This window comes from Vigna unguiculata, chromosome 6 (genome assembly GCF_004118075.2).
Source record: "Vigna unguiculata cultivar IT97K-499-35 chromosome 6, ASM411807v1, whole genome shotgun sequence".
NCBI lineage: Eukaryota > Viridiplantae > Streptophyta > Magnoliopsida > Fabales > Fabaceae > Vigna > Vigna unguiculata.
The window spans coordinates 27,569,942-27,591,693 of NC_040284.1; the positions used below are offsets into that span (position 1 = coordinate 27,569,942).

The following is a 21,752-nucleotide window of genomic DNA, read 5'->3' on the forward strand; positions in this document are numbered from 1 at the left end:
TATCACCACTCTCACAAACACACATATTTTCAAGTGTTAGTTTTTTTTTTTCTATTGATCTATTTTTTTTCAATTTTCATTATATTTTGATCTAATCATAAAATATTTTTTTTCCATTTTTTTATTGTATGTCTAGCCGCTCGCGCTAATATATATATATATATATATATATATATATATATATATATATATATATATATTTTGGGGCATATATATTTATTTTCTTAAGTTGAGATAAGCTATAACGACGGTTGTTTCTATCAGACTTTTAATCACTCTCGTTTCAACAACTGTTCGTTTCAGAACAAAGTTTATATGTTCTTGGTGTGTTATCCTTTGTCTTTCCTCTGCCGCTTATATGATAAAGACTTTCAAGATTGGAGTTCTTATAATAATATTGATCATTCAATCGTTAAGATTGAATTTTGCAAACAACAATCAAAGATTCTGACGAGGAGAAGGATGGATGATAAATGGGACACAACATGGATTGAAAAGAGAAAATTACGATGAAGAGATGCGAAATATGATGAAAATCACATGTGGAATATGTTGAAGGACAATGAATTTAAGGGAACTGGATATCATTGTTTCAATCACTATAGATGCATGAAATGCAGCCCCAAACAACTGTGAAAGGTAAAAGTATACAATCCACATATTTGGATACCTTTCTAAGTTGAATTACATACACCAGTGCCTCGATGATTAGAAAAGGCATAATGATTCTTAATAGTGGTATGGTTTTGGTTCAAATTTTAGCCAATTTATAGTGACGAAAATCATGAATATATACTGAGAGTAATCCTTTAGTTGTATTACGGATAATGTGTTCGGATGCTTTGAAGTTATGGGATCATTGTATTATAAAGGAGAGGGTATCACTGGGGAGATACAACACCAATGAGACCTGAGCCTAACCACATAAGATACTGACACCACTTTCAATCCAAAACCTTAAAGCAATGGGTTTATGGGCCTTGATCCTTATATGGTGCTCTACTTTCTCACTTCTGGTCAATGTGGAACTTAGACTCACACTTGGATTCCTAACTGTGTGAATATGAGAAAATGTCGATGTTGTTAGCGTAAGTTAACATATGATAAAATCGAATAAAGGCAGACTTTATTTTTTTGTCATCAATCATTCTCTATCTCCAGTTTCCTAATTTCCTAAAAACGTCGCAACTCTCCTTTCTTGAGTTAAAATTAATAGAAGTAAAATGCAATTTTGCTCTCGCATAAAACAACAGTTGTCAACCTTTTCAATCAAATAATTTTCTATATAGCAAATTTAACCTGTTATACAACTAACCCTTAAACAAATTTTAGGTTACTGTTCAAAACAAGCTTCACGCCAAATGACACAAATTTCTCCTACAATAAAGTCCCATAACATTATTGGTAGCACAGCTTCTACACATGCAATCAAAGATGGTGACGAGGAGGATGATGAAAGAGTGAGAATTTAGGAGGCATGGGAAGCACCAAAAAAATAGTACAAGGAGCACAACATGAATTGAAAAGAGAAAACAACATAAAGAGAGACGAAATACGAGGAAGACAACATGTGGAATATGTTGAAGGAGAGATGAATATTTAAGGGCACTGGAAACCAATGTCGGAGCTTTTCCTTCCACAGTTGTTGAGAAGTAGACTCAAGGAAAGTGGTAGGTTAAGGTTGATGCCAAGGACGTTAGCTTTGATGGCAGTGCAGAGGCATGCAGCAACTTCAAGATCAACCAGACCCTTAATCAGGGTGCAGCATGGAAGGGTTGGTGGTGACCCCAATTTAACATTCACCAAGTTCAACACGTTGGCACACACACCCAACTTAACTGCATCTATAGGACATGTACCCTTTTGGTAGGGCAGTGATGGGTCTGGGTCTGGGATTACAGGGATGTTGTATGTTGAGCTCACCATGGTGTAGGAAAGCATGTTGAGACAAAGGAGTAGAGCAACAACATAAGTTGATGCAACAGTGCCCTTGGAACCCATTTCACTAAACTAAGGAAAACAAAAAGTAAGAAAAGTAATCAATTTGGTGAAAGTTAGAGAAGTGTGAGGGGGATTTTATAGGTAACTAATTTAGTGGTTTCTTTTTTTGTGTGTATAAATTAGTAGTTAGGAGAACCCGTGAACCTTTGATTATAATTGAGATGCTTCACTAGCTGGCACCCTGGGTGGGCAACACGAGGGATCATATGGGATCATATGTAGCAACAAAAGTGAACAGTTACTCATTTTGTTTTTCTTTTCATAAGACAAAATTGACGTAAAGGATTGAATCTTATTATAACTTCGTCAAGTTAATGACAACCAAGTATGCATGATTCGCTCGTTTTTGTTTTCCTTTGACATTTTACACATAGTGAATCTTATTAATTTATAATCTTTTTCGATAAATGTTAACCGTTAGTTTTCTTTCGGTGAAATAGTTGATTTCACAACTTTTATTACCTTTTTTTCAAACCTTTTAAATTATCTTTCTAAATATTAGTAGAGGAAGTTAAACTCACGATCTCTCGTATCCTCTCTTTTAACTTTTGAAATTGTTGAATATTACAAAAGAAAGGGAAAACGTGAAGGTATGATATTATCAATTTGTTTGCAGTTTGATTGCAGGTTATGTATATGTATGATACTGCAACATGACTTTTAGGTAACAAATCCAAGAAATAAGTATGAATGAAGTATCTATTAGTTGATACATGAAAGAAATTACTATCAATATTGAATTAAAAGTGACTTGAGATTTTTTATGTTTAATCCATTTTTTCATTTATTTTTGTTAGTAGGGTTTGGAATTGCTTTATATGTACGAACACCTAAGATTTTTAACTTTTGTGTTATATGAGAATGTAAGGTTTATGCGCACTAGACTTCATATGGAAGAAGAGACCATAAATACTAATTTTTTTGTTTTTTTTTATTTATGTTGTATATATGGATTGAGGTAACTTAATTATCTGACTAATTTAATTTGTTTTTGTCAATAAAAAAACACAAGAAAAAATGATTAAAATAAAAGAAATAGCTATTTTAAAAGATTATATTTAATAAAATCTAAAATCAATTATAAAAGAAATTGTTTTGTATTGAGAGCGTATAAAATCAAACTCTTTATATATGATATGTAACTGAAATAACTAATGTTTATAAAACAGACAAATTATATACGTCATGTAGATAACCTTTCACACGTAACTGACTGCTTAATCTTTACTTTCCCACCAAACACTCTAAGAATATGTTCACTGTTTTTTTTCTCATAAAGAGGTTCCAATGAGTGTCACTATATAATTAAGAAATGAAGTATTATGTCACATATATTTGTCGTATCATAACACGTGAACATTAGTTTACATATTTCAGCAATGAAGTTTCTTTTCATTTCTAACTGGTTCTATATTGGTCTTCTTGTACATGATTTTATTGGTTAAAAATAGCATCACAAAACATACCTTTCCAATCTACCCATTATAATGTTTTAAATAATTCAACTATCACTGAATGATACATAATTTTGATAATTTCATTTTATTATTCTTCACATATCTAATAAAAAGTTAACTATATTACCGAATAATTTAACCTAATTTCACCCTTATCTAAAAATTTTAAGGTTTAAAACCGGAGCTTTCAGGAGAATTTAGGCATTTTTATTCCAAACGCACTAATGACACTTATATTTGGAATTATCTCTTGCCCCTCATCCCTGATATATTATTGTAAGTAGTTTTTTTCTTTGCCATTTATTCGATAAAACACATGAATTGAATTAATTCTTCTAAAACTAAATTAAATTTTAAAAGTGATATTGAGTAAATTAAATTAAACAACTCTAAATCATTTGAACTATATGAACTAATTTTATTTTAAAATATGTTTTCAATATTATAAGTTATAATTTAATTTAATTCAAATGGTTTTGTATTCACAAGAAATTTAATTTTTAAGAACCAATTTAATAAAAGAGTTCAGGGTAATTTTTATTTAAAATAATTCATTTTTTTATACAACTCAATTTACCATAAATTTATTTCAGTTGAAAACATTTCTTTACGATCCTATCCTAGTAATATTTTTACATAAGAGGAAAGTTATGCTCTCTAGCTTATGCGAAGTTTAATCTCATCTTTTGGACAAATATGTTAAATCCATTCATATTATTAAATCAATTAATAATATAAGAGTCATTGTAATTTTGTCCACTCTAAACTAAATAATTTTTTTCCCACGATAAGGGTGCATGTCATAAATTTACATTAGGTAACAAACTTGTCCACATAATTCACATTAAAAATGAACTTTAATTCTTGCAAATCACAGTAGTTCTGCAAAGTCCATGGGTTAAATTGGTCAGTTTCGATGTGCAAAAAAAACATTTCAGCATTTATTTTACATAGTAATATCCTACTAAGTCCATAAACAATATACAACCACTAGAAGTAAGGAAAAATAAATTTTTATATTGATTATAAAAATCAATATATAATTTTAAATTTTAGTCCATTGTGGCCTCCTCGTGTTAAATCTGGTAAAATGTTGCCTTTAGAACGTAATTTGACACATTGAAAAACAGAAAAAATAAACTATCAACAAGAGTTTATCCCGTGAAAACTTATTGATAAACTCCACCTTATAGTTTATACACCTTTATACTGAAGGACAAATCATATTACAGTACTTTATCAATTTTTTCTACTGTTTTGAGATCAAGATTAACAACTTGCAGCTATTAAAAAGTATGCGAAAAACCAACTTTGCTGATATTAAAAAGTATATCTGTGGAGTACTGTTTTGAAACTCCAATTTCAACGCAACTCCATCACCAAAAAGATGCAAAAACACCTTTGTCCATTGCCATAAACCAACGAGTTAAAGATATCAACCCAATGAGCTTCATATTTAAAACTTTAAAAGCAGAGTTAAAGGATTGTATATTGTCACTAAAAAGAAGAATGGGTAAATAAACACTGAAGTGAAAGAAGTTATACATAAGGCGTATCTATGACTATGAAGTAGTATTGAAGTTTGAGTCTACTCCTTTTCTTCATTCTGGGGAGCATCAGTGGTATTGCTCAAGGCATTTCCAACACTTAAGAGGCCATTTCTATACAGAATGTCCAACTCATCAAAATAAGGGCAACTTTTACTATTTTGACGCCTCTTCTTGCCACTCCCTATTGTCCTTTTATAGTATTTGTTGATGTTTTCCCACTTCTCCTTACACTTCTTGGCAGAGCGATTATAGCCCAACCCATACATTGCTTCAGATATCTCCTCCCATATTGACCCTTTTGATCCCATGAAACGGAACTTGTGCTCCAATGAAGTTCTCACTGTGATAAGTGATTGCACTTCAACATCAGGCCATCTACTCTTACTAGGATCACTATTCAATTCTTTATGACCATTCACTTCAACTTCTCCCTCTTCTCTTTTGCTGCATGCTTCTACTGCTTGGGGGATTTCAATCTCCTGGCCCAACAGATTCTGAATGAAGGATATCAGGGCCAAATTCCGAGACTTTTCTTCGGCCCTAGCCTCTTCCTCTTTTCTAATTCTCTCCATCTCCTCATTCTTCCAAGCTTCTTCTCTCTTTATCCTTTCCCTTTCCTTCTTTTCTATCATTTCCACCAACTGTTTGTGCATCTGTTCCTGCTTCTCCATCACCTTTGTCACCAAATTCTTCACAAAAACTTCAAGCTTTCTCACCGTCTTTCTCCTCCTCTTTCTAGGGCCATTTCCTTCAGTGCTTGTTGATGAATTCTCATCATTCTCCTCTTCATCCTCCGCATCCAAAGCCGAGCTGAAACAAGGAAGAACAAATCAGAAAAACAGTCCAAACCAATCTTAAAACTGTCAAGAAAGACTGTTTTGATTTCCCACATGCATCAGAGTGAATCTTGATCGAAACACTCTCACGCAATAAATGAAACACACACACCTCTTTCGGTAAAATTCTGAACCTTGATTTTTCATGTCACAAGAGATTAACCCTTTCACCAGACTCACCTCCCGTTAGTAAATCACAGAACATTCTATTACACTACAGGACCTTGCCCACAAGGCTTGTTTTTCAATTACCACACAGAACATTCTATATACTACAAATACTTGTGTGCAAATAAAACATAACTCGTGACCCAACTACAAAAACAATAACACACCGTACATTTTTTTTATCCACCAAAAAGCACACTGCTACAAAGCAAAGCATTCTCGAATCAGAAACGAATGATGTATAGTAGTACCAAGTTGTGGGCTCAGTCTCTGTCTCTCTCATAAAGACGCAACACAGAGTTTATAGCATCAAATGGACAACACTGCAATGCAACATATTCTAAGAACAAGTTCCTGCCTAACACCTAATCGCAAACACCCATCAAAAAAACAACACACTCTGCAACCACGGCCAATCACAATCCTTTTCCAAACAACTAAAATAATAAAAAAGGAAATCACTTTATTGTTTGTTCGTTCCGCCCCCATTCCGCAAAGACAGGGTATAATATAAGCATAAAAATAAAAGATAAAGGCACACAAATTCAAATCGAATTAATAATTAAAAATAACAGAAGAGAAAAAAGGGGATCTTTTTAATAATTGATTAGATAAAAAAATAAAAGGAGAAAAGCAGAGGTAGAGATGGGAGAAAAGAAATGGACTCACTCAGATTCTTGGCTCGGGGCGTGACCCGACCCGGAGGCAGTCGGATCGGGCGGACGAGGGTGGGCATTGAGGGCGGAGGGGAGGGACCGGATAGGGCGGAGCTTCTGGGGTTGTGGCGGTGGGAGAGGAGGTCGGCAGGGAAAAGAAGGTCGCCGGAATCGGGAAATGGAGCGACGTGGTCGGGGACGGGGAAGTGATCGGCGGCGAAGAGGTCCATAAAATGGTAAAAAAAAAAAAGAAAAAGGGGAAAAAATTGCGGCGCGAGGGTTTTGAGAAGAGGTGAAAAGTGAAGGAGAATGGTTATTCGTTGGTAAGTAAAATGACTACTGCGTTACTCCGTTGGTAAATTAGAATATAACTTGGAAGAAGTGAAGTGAACCATCTACTGTTGTAACTTGTAATGTGCCCAAAATGTTCTTATTACACCTTTTATTTTAGGTATGTGTAATGTTTGATTCACCAATCATGAATACAATTTTCTAAGAGAATTAAAGAATGCAAGACACACATTCCACTTCTTATCCTTTTAAATTGAAATAAAAGCATGCTTGTTGAAAAAAAAAATTATAATAATATTTTCATAGCTAGTTATATATTTAGTGACTGCTTAGATATTTGGATTATCGTAAAAACAGGAGACTTCAGTTGAATTTCAAATCTTGTGTCGGTAGAAAAATGTCGGCTAAAGAAATTTCTATTTTGCCATGTAGTTTAAAAAATTAGCCTATTGTTTATATAAAATAAGACTGCTTTGTAAATTGGTAAATTGGGGTTCTTTATTTGTTACCCCCGTAAAACTATTCATTAAAGGAAAATGATAGGCTTTCATATGTTTTCAACATACTAATCTGAGCCTCTCTTGTTTTTCTTACATATTTTATATTTTATTTATAGAGAAAGTAATTCAAGATATAATTGGATATTAAATGTAAAAATTTAATCTCTTTTTTACATAAACACAAAAAAGAAATGTTATATATTTCTATAGGTGTCTCTTTGGTTTTAGATTGCAAGTACCCAAAATCAATGTTGGTGCATATAAAATCATCAAAATCATGGTGATAGATTGTTTCGTTGCTTTTCAAAATCAATTAAAGATGGCATATTCATGTTCGGAGAGAAACCACTCATTTTACCTTCTCTGTCAACGATTTGGAGGTTCATACTCTCATTTATTTTTTACTCCTCGTTGTTGGTTGCGCTTATATTCAAAGTGAAATTGTCTTTATTGTATGTGGTTTTTCTTTGAGTTTTTGGTTGTTCCAATTGTGATTATTTCTTCTTTAATTTCTTTTCTTGGTTTTGATTTTTTTAATTTTTACAAATTTAATTTGCGATTCAACCTTTACAAAAACTTTCTTTAGGAATCAAACGCATATTGCGTGTGAAAAATAAGAGTTGGCAAACAAAGTGTTAGATGAAAATCCCAAGAAGAAAGTTTCCTATATTGTACACGGGTTAGTATTGCAATCACCCTCCAAGTGTATTTATGAAGCTAAAAGACGTTAGATGACCACATTGACCACATTTATAGAGTTAACGAAGTGATTGTTGTGAAATGAACACTAATTTAAGAAAAATTGAATATGAAATCAATCATGCATGTTTCTATCTTTGTTGACTTAGTAATTACTTGAAAAAATGTTCTTGCAATAATTTTAAAAGTGGAAATAATAATGTCTCTGTGAAAATTATATATAAGTATGATTGCCCATTTTAGTAATTATACACTCAAAATCAATTTTAAAAATAAGTTTTCAAACAACATTTAATATGAAAATTATCTTTATTATATGGACCAAAATACTAATTAAGTATCACAAGAGATTCAAACACAAAATATATGATTGTATCCACATTGATATGAGATATGTCATTGTAAAAAAGTAGACATGAGATTTGACGATAAAGTTGTGATTATGCCCAAATGATAATAATAAAAAATTATAATAAAAGTTTGACCACAAAGTTGTGAACATAAAATATTGTTCTTATAGTTAATAAAAATTGATGGTTTTTTTTACCTTCATAATATTTTTGATGAAGACTTTTTATTCATGTGACAAGAAATATTTTACTAAAATCCAACCATGCACTCAAATGTAATTAATTTAATAAAATTTTTGTTCTCAATATATTTGAATATATTCAATGTAATCTCTAGATTGTTTTTCCTAATTTTAGTCCTATTTCATATTTAAAAATAGTTAATGTGGTTCTCTTTATTATATTGGTATTGACAATGTGAAGAGGATGACGTTTTGAGATATTCACATTGATACATAATAGATGACTTAAAACATCAATATAATAAAAAATGAGAACGTGTCATGTTTGTCTCTTTTATGTAATTAGATTTGTTTCTTCTTCTCCTTCTTTTCTCTTCTCATTTTCTTCTTCTATGTTTACTTATGACATTCATTCATCACGAGTGGCTCATTACCACTCTTCATTCCCGTGCAATTGTGAACTTTGACTTCTAAACTATATTGATATTTCAAAGTTCAACAATTATTTGTCACATAAAATTTGATTAAAAAATAAAATAAAATAAAGGGAGACCACACCTAACCTATTATATATATAAAAAAAACTTAACGAAATATTGACAAACTTTATTTATTATTATAAAAAAAATCTAAAAAATATATGAAGTAAAATATTAAATCATTTATATTAATTTTTATAAAAAAAATTAACTAACTTATCAACACGATAAAGATAAATATAATCATGTACACCTAAAAACATTAAAAAACTACCCTCGTATTCACACTAGTTCCTCTAAAAAATACCATCACTTATACCTTAGTTTTTTAATTTAACCTAAGTTAATAACTTGATGTTGTATCATAGTTTCGTTTAGCAATGCCTAATAAAAATATTAACTAAAAATTGAATGTATCGTATTATTATTATTTGTTATTATTATATTATATAATTATATTGCAATGTTTCTCTTTTATTTCTTAATTCCAATTTTATTTAATTTAATTTATAGATTTTTAAAATTCATAATTTTGATTTAGTACATATTTTGTTTAATCCAACCGAATCCCAAACTTACATATTCAGTTAGAGTGCTATTAAAATTATATAATTAATTAAATTAAAAAATTATCAGAAACCAATCATTTAATATATATATATATATATATATTATATTAAAATCTATCACCTAAAATATATATAACTAGAGAAAACTAAATTTTAATGTACTCCAAAAAAACAAAAAATGAGCTCTCAAACTGAATTACGGGTGTGACCTTTTGTTGATTTATTATGGCGAGGGTATCCCGTGCTTGCGTGTCAACTTCTCCACCGCTTCCCTTCCTTCCGTGGAGATTCTGCTATTTCGAAAGCCTTTTTGATTTCAATTTTCACTTTTCTTCTCACAAACACAAATAACACGCCAATATGTCTCCATTCATTTTTATCGTCAAACTTTGATTTAGTAATTTCAGTTCCTTACGCACTCGCAGGTTCATTACTTGTCCTATAAACCCAATAATTAATTAAGCAGACAAATGTTACGATAACGTATTCTCTGTTGTTGTGGCTTTGGATTCGCTATCGCACATTAACAACATGCTGAGATCACTGCCCAAGCTCTCACCCCTCTTTTCCTCAGCTAGGAATCCTCGTTATCTTAGAAGTGCTCAGCGTTTCATATCTCAAGGGAGAAGACCAACTTCAAGAGGTATGTTTTCAACTGAAACTAAATAATCAAACCACCTTATTAATGTTTGCTTTGTCGGATTAACACTGACCCGGTTTCCAATTCTGTTTCTTTTCGCTTTTGGGTATCGTTTATCACTGGCAAAATTTAGCCTTTTTTTTCACTGCTTCCAACTTCCAATGGGCGTGTCTATTTTCTTTTTATTGTTAGTATTACTTAGTGAAAATCTTATTTAATTATTATATACTGATTTGAATTGAATATTACTAATAACTAGCCCAAACGCACATGCTGACCGTAATGGTTTCGTTTTGGATCTGCATTTGCTGGGTAGACCTCACTGCTTGGCTTGCTATTGCACATTTTTTTGGGGTCTCCTGTATCATGAGAAGTGTTGTTATGATATATTGTTATAGTATATCACCAATATCCTCCTGACTCATGAACACAAGTATATATGCATTAGTCTAATCTTCATTTACTATTGGAATTAGTCAACAGATATTCTCAGGAAAAACACGATCGTACATGACAGTTTGCAATTATATGACAGGGTAAACCTTTAATTATATTAGGAATTCAATTGTGTGAGTTTAAATATCATGTTGAGTAAAAATGAGAAATCTAAATACTATATAAGGAAAAAGACCCATTAACCCATTATCTTAAGGTTTTGGGTTGAGAGTGATATCAATCTCTTTTGTGTGAATTGAGCTCATGTCTCATTGTCGTTGTATCTTCCTAATAATCTTTTCTCTCAAAAGACCCAAGAGTGGTATCAGACCCAAAGGTTCATATGGTGACTGGCTTAGACAAGTCACTGTATCGAAAGTCTTTCCTAACCTGGGTCAGGTAAGCGTGTTCCGTTAAGATGAACAACGGGGTATAAGTAAGGGGTACTCATGACTTAATGTTTCCGTTCGAAGGGGGTGTATCAATGTGAAGGGACTAACACTTGAGGGAGAAATTGTTAGGAATCCAAGTGTGAGTCTAAGTCTCACATTGAGTAAAAATGAAAAAGTTGAACACCATATAAAGATGAAGACCCATAAACCCATTGTCTTAAGGTTTTGGGTTTAGAGTGGTGTCAATCCCTTATGTGTGGATTGAGCTCATGTTTCATTGGTATTGTATCTCCCTAGTCTCTTTCTCAAAAGATACAACAGTGGTATCAGAGCTAAAGGTTCCGTTAAGATGAACAACGGTACAAGTAAGGGATACTCATGACTTAAAATGTTTCCGTTGGAGGAGGGAGTACCAATGTGAAGGGATCCACACTTGAGGGAGAGATTGTTAAGGATCCAAGTGTGAGTCTAAAGTTTTGAATTGAAAGTGGTGTCAATATCCTATGTGTGAATTAAGCTCATGTTTCATTGGTGTTGTATCTTCCTGATGATCCTCTCTCGAAAAACTCAACAAATTAGTTTATGTGTTTGTATGCATGTATATGTGTCTCTGTGTGTTTACATCTATCTATATGTATGTTTATGTAGCATATTTAGCTTAGAGAATCAGCAAGTTCTTTGTGGCACAATTCACTCAACATTTCTGCAATTAAGAGTGGCTGTCTGCTTTTGATATTCTCCACTGTTATAGCTTGTCTGGATATATCTATCCATTCATCTATCTATCTATCTATCTATATAATTAAAAAGTATTTGAATAAATTAGAAAAATTATATATATATATATATATATATATATATATATATATATATATTCGAGCAAAAGAAAAATTAATGTCACATATGCCAAAGCTATCTCTAGTAGCTTCATTTGATATAAAAAATAGCATTGGCAAACGCGTGACCAAGCTTGCTGTTAGCGAGTTTTTCTACAAGTTGCAACATTCCCAAGGGAGGATTACTTTAACTTGGTTTTCTTGATTTTTCCAATTTTTTTTCCTATCCAAAGGTCATCGTTGGTTGGTTTCTACATTGGCTGAGGTAACTGAAAAATGATGAATTTAGTAGGGAGATTGAACAAATTTACTCATTCAGAAAATTACTTTCGTAACTGTTCTAAACTCTTATAAGTTTCAGTTTGAATTTGAAATGAGTGATTCATGCATCCACACATATGGTATTGTAAAAGTTTGGTTGTATATTTTTCCCAATCAGTTGGGAAAAGGTTGGCTGTCAGGAATGCTAATCCTTCGTTTACACTTGGATTCTGTTCCCATGTTATAAGGAATGCTTAATTATAATAATCTAATGTTACTTTTTCTCACTTTTCCTTAATAGTCAAGATTGGAGCGGCAACCACTCTTTCTATACTATCCAAGTCAACTTCATCTGCAATTGCGTCAGAAACTGCTGCAGAAGATCAAATTCAACAGATCAAGCTACTAACATCAACTGATGATAATTATGGTGGTGTTACTGTGGAACTGAATCATCCTATGGATTCTTCAGAATTTATCCAAGTCCTTAGAGCTTCAGTTTCTCACTGGAAGCAGCTGGTAGGTAATCTTTCTACTCAGTTGCTTAAAGTAATTAATATATCATATTTTATGTCACCCATTGATCAAAACATACTGGTGAATTGTTTAATAAAATATAAGGCTTTTTCATTCAAAACTACGCATGATCATGGTAAATAATACTAGCACTCAGACCAGGTACATAGATAATTTCCATGTACGTGTACTGGCCATCCTTTTCTTCCTTTTTTGTTTCCTTGTTTAGCAACAAATAGCATATGTTGATCGTCAATGCATCAGACACACACAGAAGATTTACTTTTAAGTGACTTTAGTTTCTTCTTTTTTCATTAACCTGTCATTCAGTACATAGATCGTTATCTTTTAGTTAAGTTTAGTTGGTTATTCAATAAAAAAATGTTAGCTGACCTTCATAATCCTAGTTCAGCAATTAAGATGTGAACTATTTTCCTTTTGAATTTGCATTAAGGTTTTTTATTTAATGATGGTTCTACGCTCACTTTTCTGTCTTTTATTTTGTAAAACGCGCTAATAAGCTTGTCAGTTATATCCAAAAAAACTGGGGCATTTTTATCTGTACTGAGAATCCGAATCCATCACTATATGTTGTCATGCAGGGCAAGAAAGGTGTTTGGATAAAATTACCTATTCATTTAGCCGGTCTTGTTGAAGCTTTAGTTAAGGTGACTAATATTATTGCTTACCTTAATTATAATTGTTGTGTTTAATAAGTTTAGTTGATGAAAGTTGGAGTTCCATTAACGTTGTCAGGGTATCTATTCTATTTATTAACTATTATTTCCTGTGTACTTCTATGCAGGAGGGGTTTTGGTATCATCATGCAGAACCAAATTATTTAATGCTTGTATATTGGATTCCTGACAGTCCAAGTACTATTCCTGTAAATGCCACACACAGGGTGGGGGTTGGTTCATTTGTCATGAATGAAAAACAAGAGGTTTTCCCTCCACCATCTATCACAATGTAGTGCAACTTCATAATCAGGCTTATACTTAATTGGAAGAGATCTCTCATTGTTTGAGTGTTTTATCTTTGATAAATATTGTTATGCCTTTACTGTGTATGTGTTGCATTCTGTTCTTGAAAGGAGCTAGTATACTTAGATTTTTTTTTTTTGGGGGTTATTTTAGTTTGTCCCTTCATTTTCTGTCCCATTAGAAATATGAAGTCTGAAGAATTTAATTTTATTGGCGATTAACATTTCACTTTTTAATTCTTTCTTGATCTTAGGTCCTGGTTGTTCAGGAGAATAGTGGACTATTTCAAGGAACTGGAATTTGGAAATTCCCTACTGGAGTTGTTGATCAGGTAGATGTGTTGGATATATTTCTCATCACGGTCTAAAAGTCTAAACTTTGTGCATATAATCTACCCGTTCAATCTATACAGGGAGAAGATATTTGTGTAGCAGCAGTAAGAGAGGTCAAAGAAGAAACAGGAGTAAGTAATCTCATTGCTGTACCAATCAAAAGTGGTTAGCCCTGAAATCAGTTATATATTTAAGTGTCAGTAGTAAAGTTTATGGTTGTTGGAAGCCTAAATGCTATGGGTTGTTCTCTCAATTTTCAGGTTGATTCAGAATTTGTGGAAGTATTAGCATTCAGGTAGCATGTTTATATGAATATATTGTAACAATTTGAATATGGGAAGTTTCTATAGGAGATAGAATTTTTAGATTTCACTGATTGGGGATATAGGGAATAGATCTCAGCTGCAGGGTCCATTTCTGTGTCTTGCAGTGTCTAGCAAGAGTAGTTTGCTATGTTAACATATCCATTTTAGCTATATTATTGTCTCTTGGAGAATATGCTTGAAATATTTATATTCTGTAAAATTTCTCGATGAATTGGTGATTTCTTTCTTTTGGAGTTTCTTGAGTTCTTGTTACGAGACTGCAGTATGGATGACTGAGAATTCTTTTCTTGTTTCATCTAAATATCTGATCGACAGACAAAGTCATAATTCATTCTTTGAGAAGTCAGACTTATTCTTCGTGTGCATGTTGCGGCCTCTTTCTTTTAACATCCAAACACAGAGATTTGAGATACTGGATGCACAGGTATGCGAATTCTACTTGAGGCCAAGCACTAATTGTAGTTTGTTTTCCATATCTTTTAAGCCAGGGAACTAAAAACTAACTTTTTTCAAACTATAGAGACCACAAATATTAATTTCAATCTAAAATATACTTTGAAAAAGGATCCCAAGGAAATGTAAAATCATTGTAGACAAAGGGAAATATCAATTTTCTTATGATTAATTTTCTGCAGTGGATGCCATTTGAGGAATATGCAGCTCAACCATTCGTCCAAAAGAGTGAGCTTTTGAAGTACATAAATGATACATGTTTGGCAAAGATGGGTGGACAATATTCTGGATTTTGTCCTGTATCTACGTCATCCAACTTTTCTGATCAAAAGAATTATTTGTACTTGAATGCTGGGACCTTAAAGAGCTCCTATTCTTCCTGAGCATCATCACAGATTAAAGGACATTCAATTACTTTATCTCATTCATTATGTGAACATGCTGGTCTTCATCAGGGAAGCCAAATTTGAAAGCAATTTCATTTCATTCATCATAAAATTTAGTTTCTGTCAAGAATGGTTAGAAAAAAAGCTAACATTGAACAAACGATCATTTTTCACGTTATATTTTCTTCTTTAATAAACACTTATAAAAGTTTATTCAAATTGATCTATACAACAGAAGTGAGTGACTGTGACTGTGCCTATGATGGCCATGGTGTACTGCAAGTTATTTGGAGTCATGCAGACATCATAAAAGAACTTGCATGAATGTTGACATCATCCGTGACTTTGGTTGCAGCTTGTTAGTGCTGATTGTCATGCGCGCACATTTGGTCCAGTGCACAAGATTATTTCATTAGTTTCATTTCAAAGTGCTGAAAAGCTATGTTGAGTGGAGTGGACCAATCACTTCCCAGTTTTGCTCCTCCTCTTTTCAACTCAACCTCTTTCTTCAAACATTATTTTTTTTATGCTGACTTAGACCAGAAAAAGAATCTTTAAATAAGTTTTTGCCATCATTGAGTTCATAGGAACAATAGTGTAAGAAGATCATACACTACAATCTAGTGAAACTAGAAAGATACACTTCAGTATTGTTACAGAGAGATGTCATTACTTGGTGGTTATATGGTGAAATGACATTTATCTTATGCCAATCTTACTTAAATTTTACCGTAACATGTAAAAAATGAATCAATGTTAATTTTCTTTTTGAATATGATAAATTTAGTTTGTCTGAAAAAAACATGTTATTTTTGTCCTCTCTCCCTACTAATGTTTGAAGAACAAGAGGAAAAAATTGATGGTTTAACGTAGACCCACACATAGACCGTAAATAGCACTAGTGAATAAATATTCTTCACCCCTTTACCTAGATTGTAATAATTTTCTAAACAAACCGTCCACTATCTTGACTAAGTAACAAAATCCATCATCCATTGAGATTAGATTCCATTCAAGACTTTTGTGTGGCCCTGCCTTCACATGTAGTTGAAGCGTCAATAGACAACCCTAATTCTTCAGAAGGAAGAAACCTATCTAATCTACAACCCCTCGTGGCCTTGTAACATTGATTTCGCTTCAATTTCCACCTAGTTACTGTTGTTTTACATAAGAATCTAACCTAAGACAATTATCAATGGCCAAAAACGTCCTTTCGGGGACCATTATATTCATTCCCTTGACCAAAGGCCAATTAATTCACCAATACGATATGAAATGTTTCGTGTTTAAACAATTGGATCGTGATGCTAACATCTTTGTCTCTTTGGATATGTATATGGAGTGGACTTGAAGAATAAGTGTAAAGTAGATGCAAGAAAAATCGATACTTGATAGCACTGATTGAGGCAATGGCCAAATAATCCGAATAACACGGAACTCGTGTCTCTTGTTTCTGCTTCAATACTTGTCTACACTTTGCGTCAAAGCTTAACCATGCTTTCGTTCACTTCAATTTGTAGGAACATTCAGATAATCTAGTTTATAAAACAACCTTATCCTACTCAAAATTTGACGAAGGACGTTCATGCAAAAATATCTCACTCAAATCAAATAAGAGCATGGAAATGTAAGCCATTCAAAATCTTTTAACGAGAGTTATCCTTAATATAAACAAAAGAGTCACGAAACGTCTCAAAATTATCGACCAAGAAACATTTAATATAACCAACTACTTTTTTAAGTACTCTTAAAATAATTATAAAATAAACATAATATGTTTCGTATCATAGACTAATATCTTTATTTTATTAAATAATTTTATTTACTTTTCTTAACTAATATCTTGAAATACTTGTTAAAGACATTCCATGCATGCTCTTATATGATTTATGTGTTTTTTTGTTGTATATAATTTATGTTCTAAGGAAAATCGTTTTGAAGACAGAAGATATTATTGTTCTCATTGCTTTAATCCGATGAATTGGTAAAGTCAGGGAAAACCATTTGTAGAGTCAACTGTGACCAAAAGCTCATTTGATGATACGCCCCTTGTCTCTTTCTGTTTAAACATTTATTTCACCAACATATTTATTTATAATTTAAGAGTGACAAACTATTTTTTTAAGTTTGTGTATACACATATATCAAAAAGTGAACTTTAACTCTTTTAATAAAACCCTTTTCATATACTCGTTCAAATATGAAGCTTTTTCTAAAAAGACCTAATAATTTAATGTGTCCCCTCATGTAGTCATTAACCCATTTCACCATTAAGGAAAGTATATATGAATGTAACACAGATGCTTCATATATTATTATTGAAGTTCTTAAAATTGGAAAACTAGAAGACAAAAAATGACACCACTACACAACACTATAACATGCAACAATTATCGGTTACTCCAAAAGAAAAGATAAAGCAGCAGCAGTAGCAATAGTTGCTAGTTAATTTAAAAGTAATGCCAAAATATTTTTCTCCTTTTCCTACTGCATTTTGCTTGGAAAAAATAAAATCTGAACCCATATACCACCATACCAGGATCAGAAAACAAATACACATAAAAACATAAAGAAAAATACAAAAATTCTGTGCATGCCACATCACCATCATCCATGATATATAATGTCTATATTCTCAACGACGAAATTTCAACAAGCAATTACAAGGTGGAGCTGCTTCTAAAACAAACATATACGAATATAAATTAATGATAATCATCTTATAGAATCAATTAAGCTTAAACAGACACATGCATAAACCTGCTACTATCTAGTTCTTGCAGAAGATGCTGATCCAGCACTCCCAGATCCATACACGTGTCCCTGATGCCCCATCATGACCATCATAGAGTTTGGCACCATACCTCCATGAGCATGGCCATGGCCATAAGCCTCATCCCTCTGATCACCACCGCCACTACCTCCACCACCACCACCACCACCACCGCCCTGTGGCCTTCCGATCATAGCAGTTTTCTCCCCCTCCATCTCCCGATACTTGTGCAGGTAAACCTTGAGAGGCTCCACATACTCCTCAAACCCCAGTGTGGTCATGGCCCACAGTAGGTCATCACCGTTGATAGTTTTTCTCTTCTCCTTCTGGCACTTATCAGATGCTTCACCTGTTATGAAGCTGATGAACTCCGACACACACTCCTGCACGGTTTCCTTCGCCTCCTTCGAGATCTTCGCGTTCGCCGGCAACGCCTTCTTCATGATCCTGCTCACGTTTGCTATTGGAAGGAACCTGTCTTGCTCTCTGCACCCCGAGAATTCATTCCCTCCACTCGTGTTTCCGGCATGACCTCCGGAATCGTTATCGGACTCGGCCATAACCTCACTCACACACACTATAGTCAACAACAACACAAATATATATATGCCACCACACACAAACTTATTATATACACATTACTCTTTTTTATCACATCCTCTTTCTCTCTCTATGTATATATATACGTACAAAGTATTAATTAACCGTCACTTACTACAACTATAATAAATTAACTGATACAAAATTATTTGATTGAATTAAGGTTGTTTTATTCAGATAAAGATGCGTATTTTATGAAAATATTATTATTGATAATAGTATTTGAGTAGGTATATTAATAGTAATTAAGATTGGATTGTGGGAGTGATGTATATAGAAGAAGAAGAAGAAGGTTGAGTGTGAATGTAAATGGGAGAGGATAGGATTAAATAAGGAAGGTTGGAGTGGGAGAAGTGGGTGTTGTTGGATTAATTAATAAGAGGGGTTTAATTAAGGTATTTGGAGGAGTTAATTAATTATGTTTAATTATAACGGAGTGTACTTAGCCGAGAGACGTGGCTAATTTGTGGGCGTTGGTTTATGTGATTGGTTAAGTAATTGACGCGTATGGTTGATGATTGGCGCTGGATTAGAAGGAAAAAGATGAAGATCCACGTGGACGTTGAATTATGGTAAAGGGAAGAAAAGCTTATAAGCTGTTTCTGTAGGACGGCTCCATCGGCTCAAGAAAACAAAAACTTCAAGCCTACCCAAAAATCACTTTATCACATTATTATTATTAATTAAATCTTATTAAATTGTTTTGTCAAATATTTATACTTTAACCATTTAATAATCTATTAGAATGTTTATTGTCCATAAGGATGTAAAAACGGATCAGGCCCGCTAGCTCGTCAAAAAAATGCGGGTCAGATTGAAATTTTCAACCCGTTAATCTGTTGTAATCTGATTCATTTAACCTGCCAATTTAGTAGGTCAAAACGGGTCGGTCCGTCCTGGACCGCTTACCTTTTTTTCTTAATTTTTAAAATTAAAAATAATTAAAAAATAATATTTTTATATTATATAAATAAATTTATATATATTAGATTTATAAACAAATTTTTTATAAAATTTTAAAAAAGTTAAAAAAGTTAAAAAAGATTAAAAAAAAAAAGAGGTGGGTCGGCCCACCAACGCGCCCTAGAACGGAATGAATTACAATATCCAGTCCATTTATTGGTGGCGGGCCAGCCGGCCCGGCCCGTTTTTGAAGGATCACAGGCAGGCCGAGCCAGCCCGTTTTGTCACCCCTAATTGTGTATAAACATTTAAATAAATTATTTGTGTTGATTTTGCAGGTGTTATGTTGCTTAGATTTGAACAACTTACACAAAATTCTTTTTCACAGTTAAGATTATTAATTTAGTTTAATTTTTTGGTCCTGTAATTAGACTATGTATTACACATATTTAAACCTCATAGAACATTGTATTTACTTTTATAAACAATAACTTGATTTATGTTTCAATTTTCAACTTTCTACGTTTCAATCTTTAATGGAAAAGTATGATTTTTCCTTGTTTCAATTTTTCAACCTTTAATGTAAAAGCATCACTTCTTTATTAACTATAGAATCGGTATTTATTAGGTAGTTAATTTACTTTCTCTTTTCCGAAATTACATATTTTTTAAAAGATAATATTCTTATTATTTTTTAGTTATATTTTTAATTTAATTAATATATAAGAGAAAAAAATAGCTATGACAACATGGAAAAAATGTATTGATATATAAAATACCGTGAAATAAAAAAAAAGAAGATTAGAATAGGTCATTCATTTAAAATAAAAAGTTAAATCTTTTTCTCAGTTTTGAAAAAATAAAACTTGAGCTAATACAATTAAAGAATAGAGGAAGTAGTACTTATAAATGTAAATAAAAGTTTAATAGAACTTACTCGAGAAGTTATGTAAAACTTGATGTGTTAGTAAATAGTCTGTCTTTTTAAGTGTCTTGTTTTTGAAAAATTTTGTCTGCATGGTCATTCACAACGTCTAAGATAATATTAACATTTTTTGTCAAATAAAGTTTTATCATTCACTTAATTTACTAAAAAGGAACTATTGTATTTTTTGTTTTTGTTTTTCAAAATAAGTTTAGAGCACTCTAAAAAATATTACAAATCTTATCTTGAATTTATAAAAAAATACGATCGTAATTACATTGTTAAATCACTGTAGTGTTGGAGTAGTAGTGATTTGTTAGATTTCAATTTCAACTTAACTTTTTCAAACATTTAATAACTTTCGAATGGACCAGTTAATATGAAAAAAAAAATGCAGGATGGTAAAGCTACAATCTAAAAATATTATTTATAAATAAAATAAATTTATATTTAATAAAATAATTCATGAATAAAAATTCAAATTGTAGAGCGGGGTGGACTAATGAAGTGAGCCGCCTAATGTGAGAAGAGCTTTGATTCCGATTGAGTTTTACGGTTGATGAGATGAGATATTGATGAGATATTGATATGAGAAATTGAGATGAGTGTGGGGGCGCGTCACGCATGAGACAAATCCCCTCACACTGTTCACTTCATTCTTCATTTTCCATTTTCCATTTTCTTGCTATGCCACCACCTTCACCCACCTGGCACTCTATCATCAATTTTGGGCCCCACTTTTCAATTCTTAACCTCACCCTTTTAATTACAACTTTGGTTTATTATTAGATTATGTTTTGATGTTGGAAGGAACCGTAAATAGAGCTCCAATTAAAGTGAAGATTGACTTATATTTACCTATCTCATCAACGATTAACCATAAATAAATAAAATGATATTATAAAATAATGAGTAAAATTTAAATTAATAATAAAAAATAAAACTAAGAAATTTAAAATAAGATAAAAGTTGGATCATAATTAGAAATAAATAAGATGAATAATATATAATAACAAAATTATAAATTTATATATTTTCACCCGAAAAATATTTGGGACAGGTATGAATTGGAGACATTGTTATTACCTAGGGGTCCAACAATATATTACGGGGAAGCAAACATTTTCCATCGGAATTTTTTTGACAAAATTAAGGTTCGACTGAGGTCTTTGGTGTCCCCACGAGATAAAGAAAAAGAAGAAGATAAAAGATATCTTAGTTATTTAATCGTCGGTTACATTACATTCATATGT

General features: G+C 32.2%; 4 protein-coding genes across 5 annotated transcripts; 1 reads left to right on the forward strand and 3 right to left on the reverse strand.

The window, feature by feature from the left end:
* Window positions 1–1,351: 1,351 nt before the first annotated feature.
* Window positions 1,352–2,060, reverse strand: LOC114187433 (14 kDa proline-rich protein DC2.15-like). Its single transcript, XM_028075693.1, has one exon. The coding sequence runs from the start codon at window positions 1,999–2,001 to the stop codon at window positions 1,600–1,602; it is 402 nt and encodes a 133-aa protein (XP_027931494.1). The 5' UTR covers window positions 2,002–2,060; the 3' UTR covers window positions 1,352–1,599.
* A 2,824-nt stretch (window positions 2,061–4,884) lies between these two features.
* LOC114187295 (trihelix transcription factor GT-2) lies at window positions 4,885–6,532 on the reverse strand. Of its 2 annotated transcripts, none has more exons than XM_028075508.1 (2): window positions 6,264–6,532; window positions 4,885–5,818 (listed from the first exon to the last, which is right to left on the reverse strand). In XM_028075508.1, the coding sequence occupies exons 1-2, from the start codon at window positions 6,293–6,295 to the stop codon at window positions 5,047–5,049; spliced, it is 804 nt and encodes a 267-aa protein (XP_027931309.1). In that variant the 5' UTR covers window positions 6,296–6,532; the 3' UTR covers window positions 4,885–5,046. The 2 variants fall into 2 exon arrangements, with proteins under 2 accessions (XP_027931309.1, XP_027931308.1); XM_028075507.1 differs by lacking the exon at window positions 6,264–6,532 and adding an exon at window positions 5,957–6,162.
* A 3,493-nt stretch (window positions 6,533–10,025) lies between these two features.
* LOC114186933 (nudix hydrolase 2) lies at window positions 10,026–15,517 on the forward strand. The gene is made up of 9 exons (XM_028075011.1): window positions 10,026–10,381; window positions 12,604–12,821; window positions 13,421–13,486; window positions 13,624–13,761; window positions 14,055–14,132; window positions 14,214–14,264; window positions 14,394–14,428; window positions 14,775–14,883; window positions 15,095–15,517. The coding sequence occupies exons 1-9, from the start codon at window positions 10,270–10,272 to the stop codon at window positions 15,293–15,295; spliced, it is 1,008 nt and encodes a 335-aa protein (XP_027930812.1). The 5' UTR covers window positions 10,026–10,269; the 3' UTR covers window positions 15,296–15,517.
* A 2,314-nt stretch (window positions 15,518–17,831) lies between these two features.
* LOC114186988 (nuclear transcription factor Y subunit B-3-like) lies at window positions 17,832–18,957 on the reverse strand. The gene has a single exon (XM_028075085.1). The coding sequence runs from the start codon at window positions 18,629–18,631 to the stop codon at window positions 18,065–18,067; it is 567 nt and encodes a 188-aa protein (XP_027930886.1). The 5' UTR covers window positions 18,632–18,957; the 3' UTR covers window positions 17,832–18,064.
* Window positions 18,958–21,752: the final 2,795 nt, after the last annotated feature.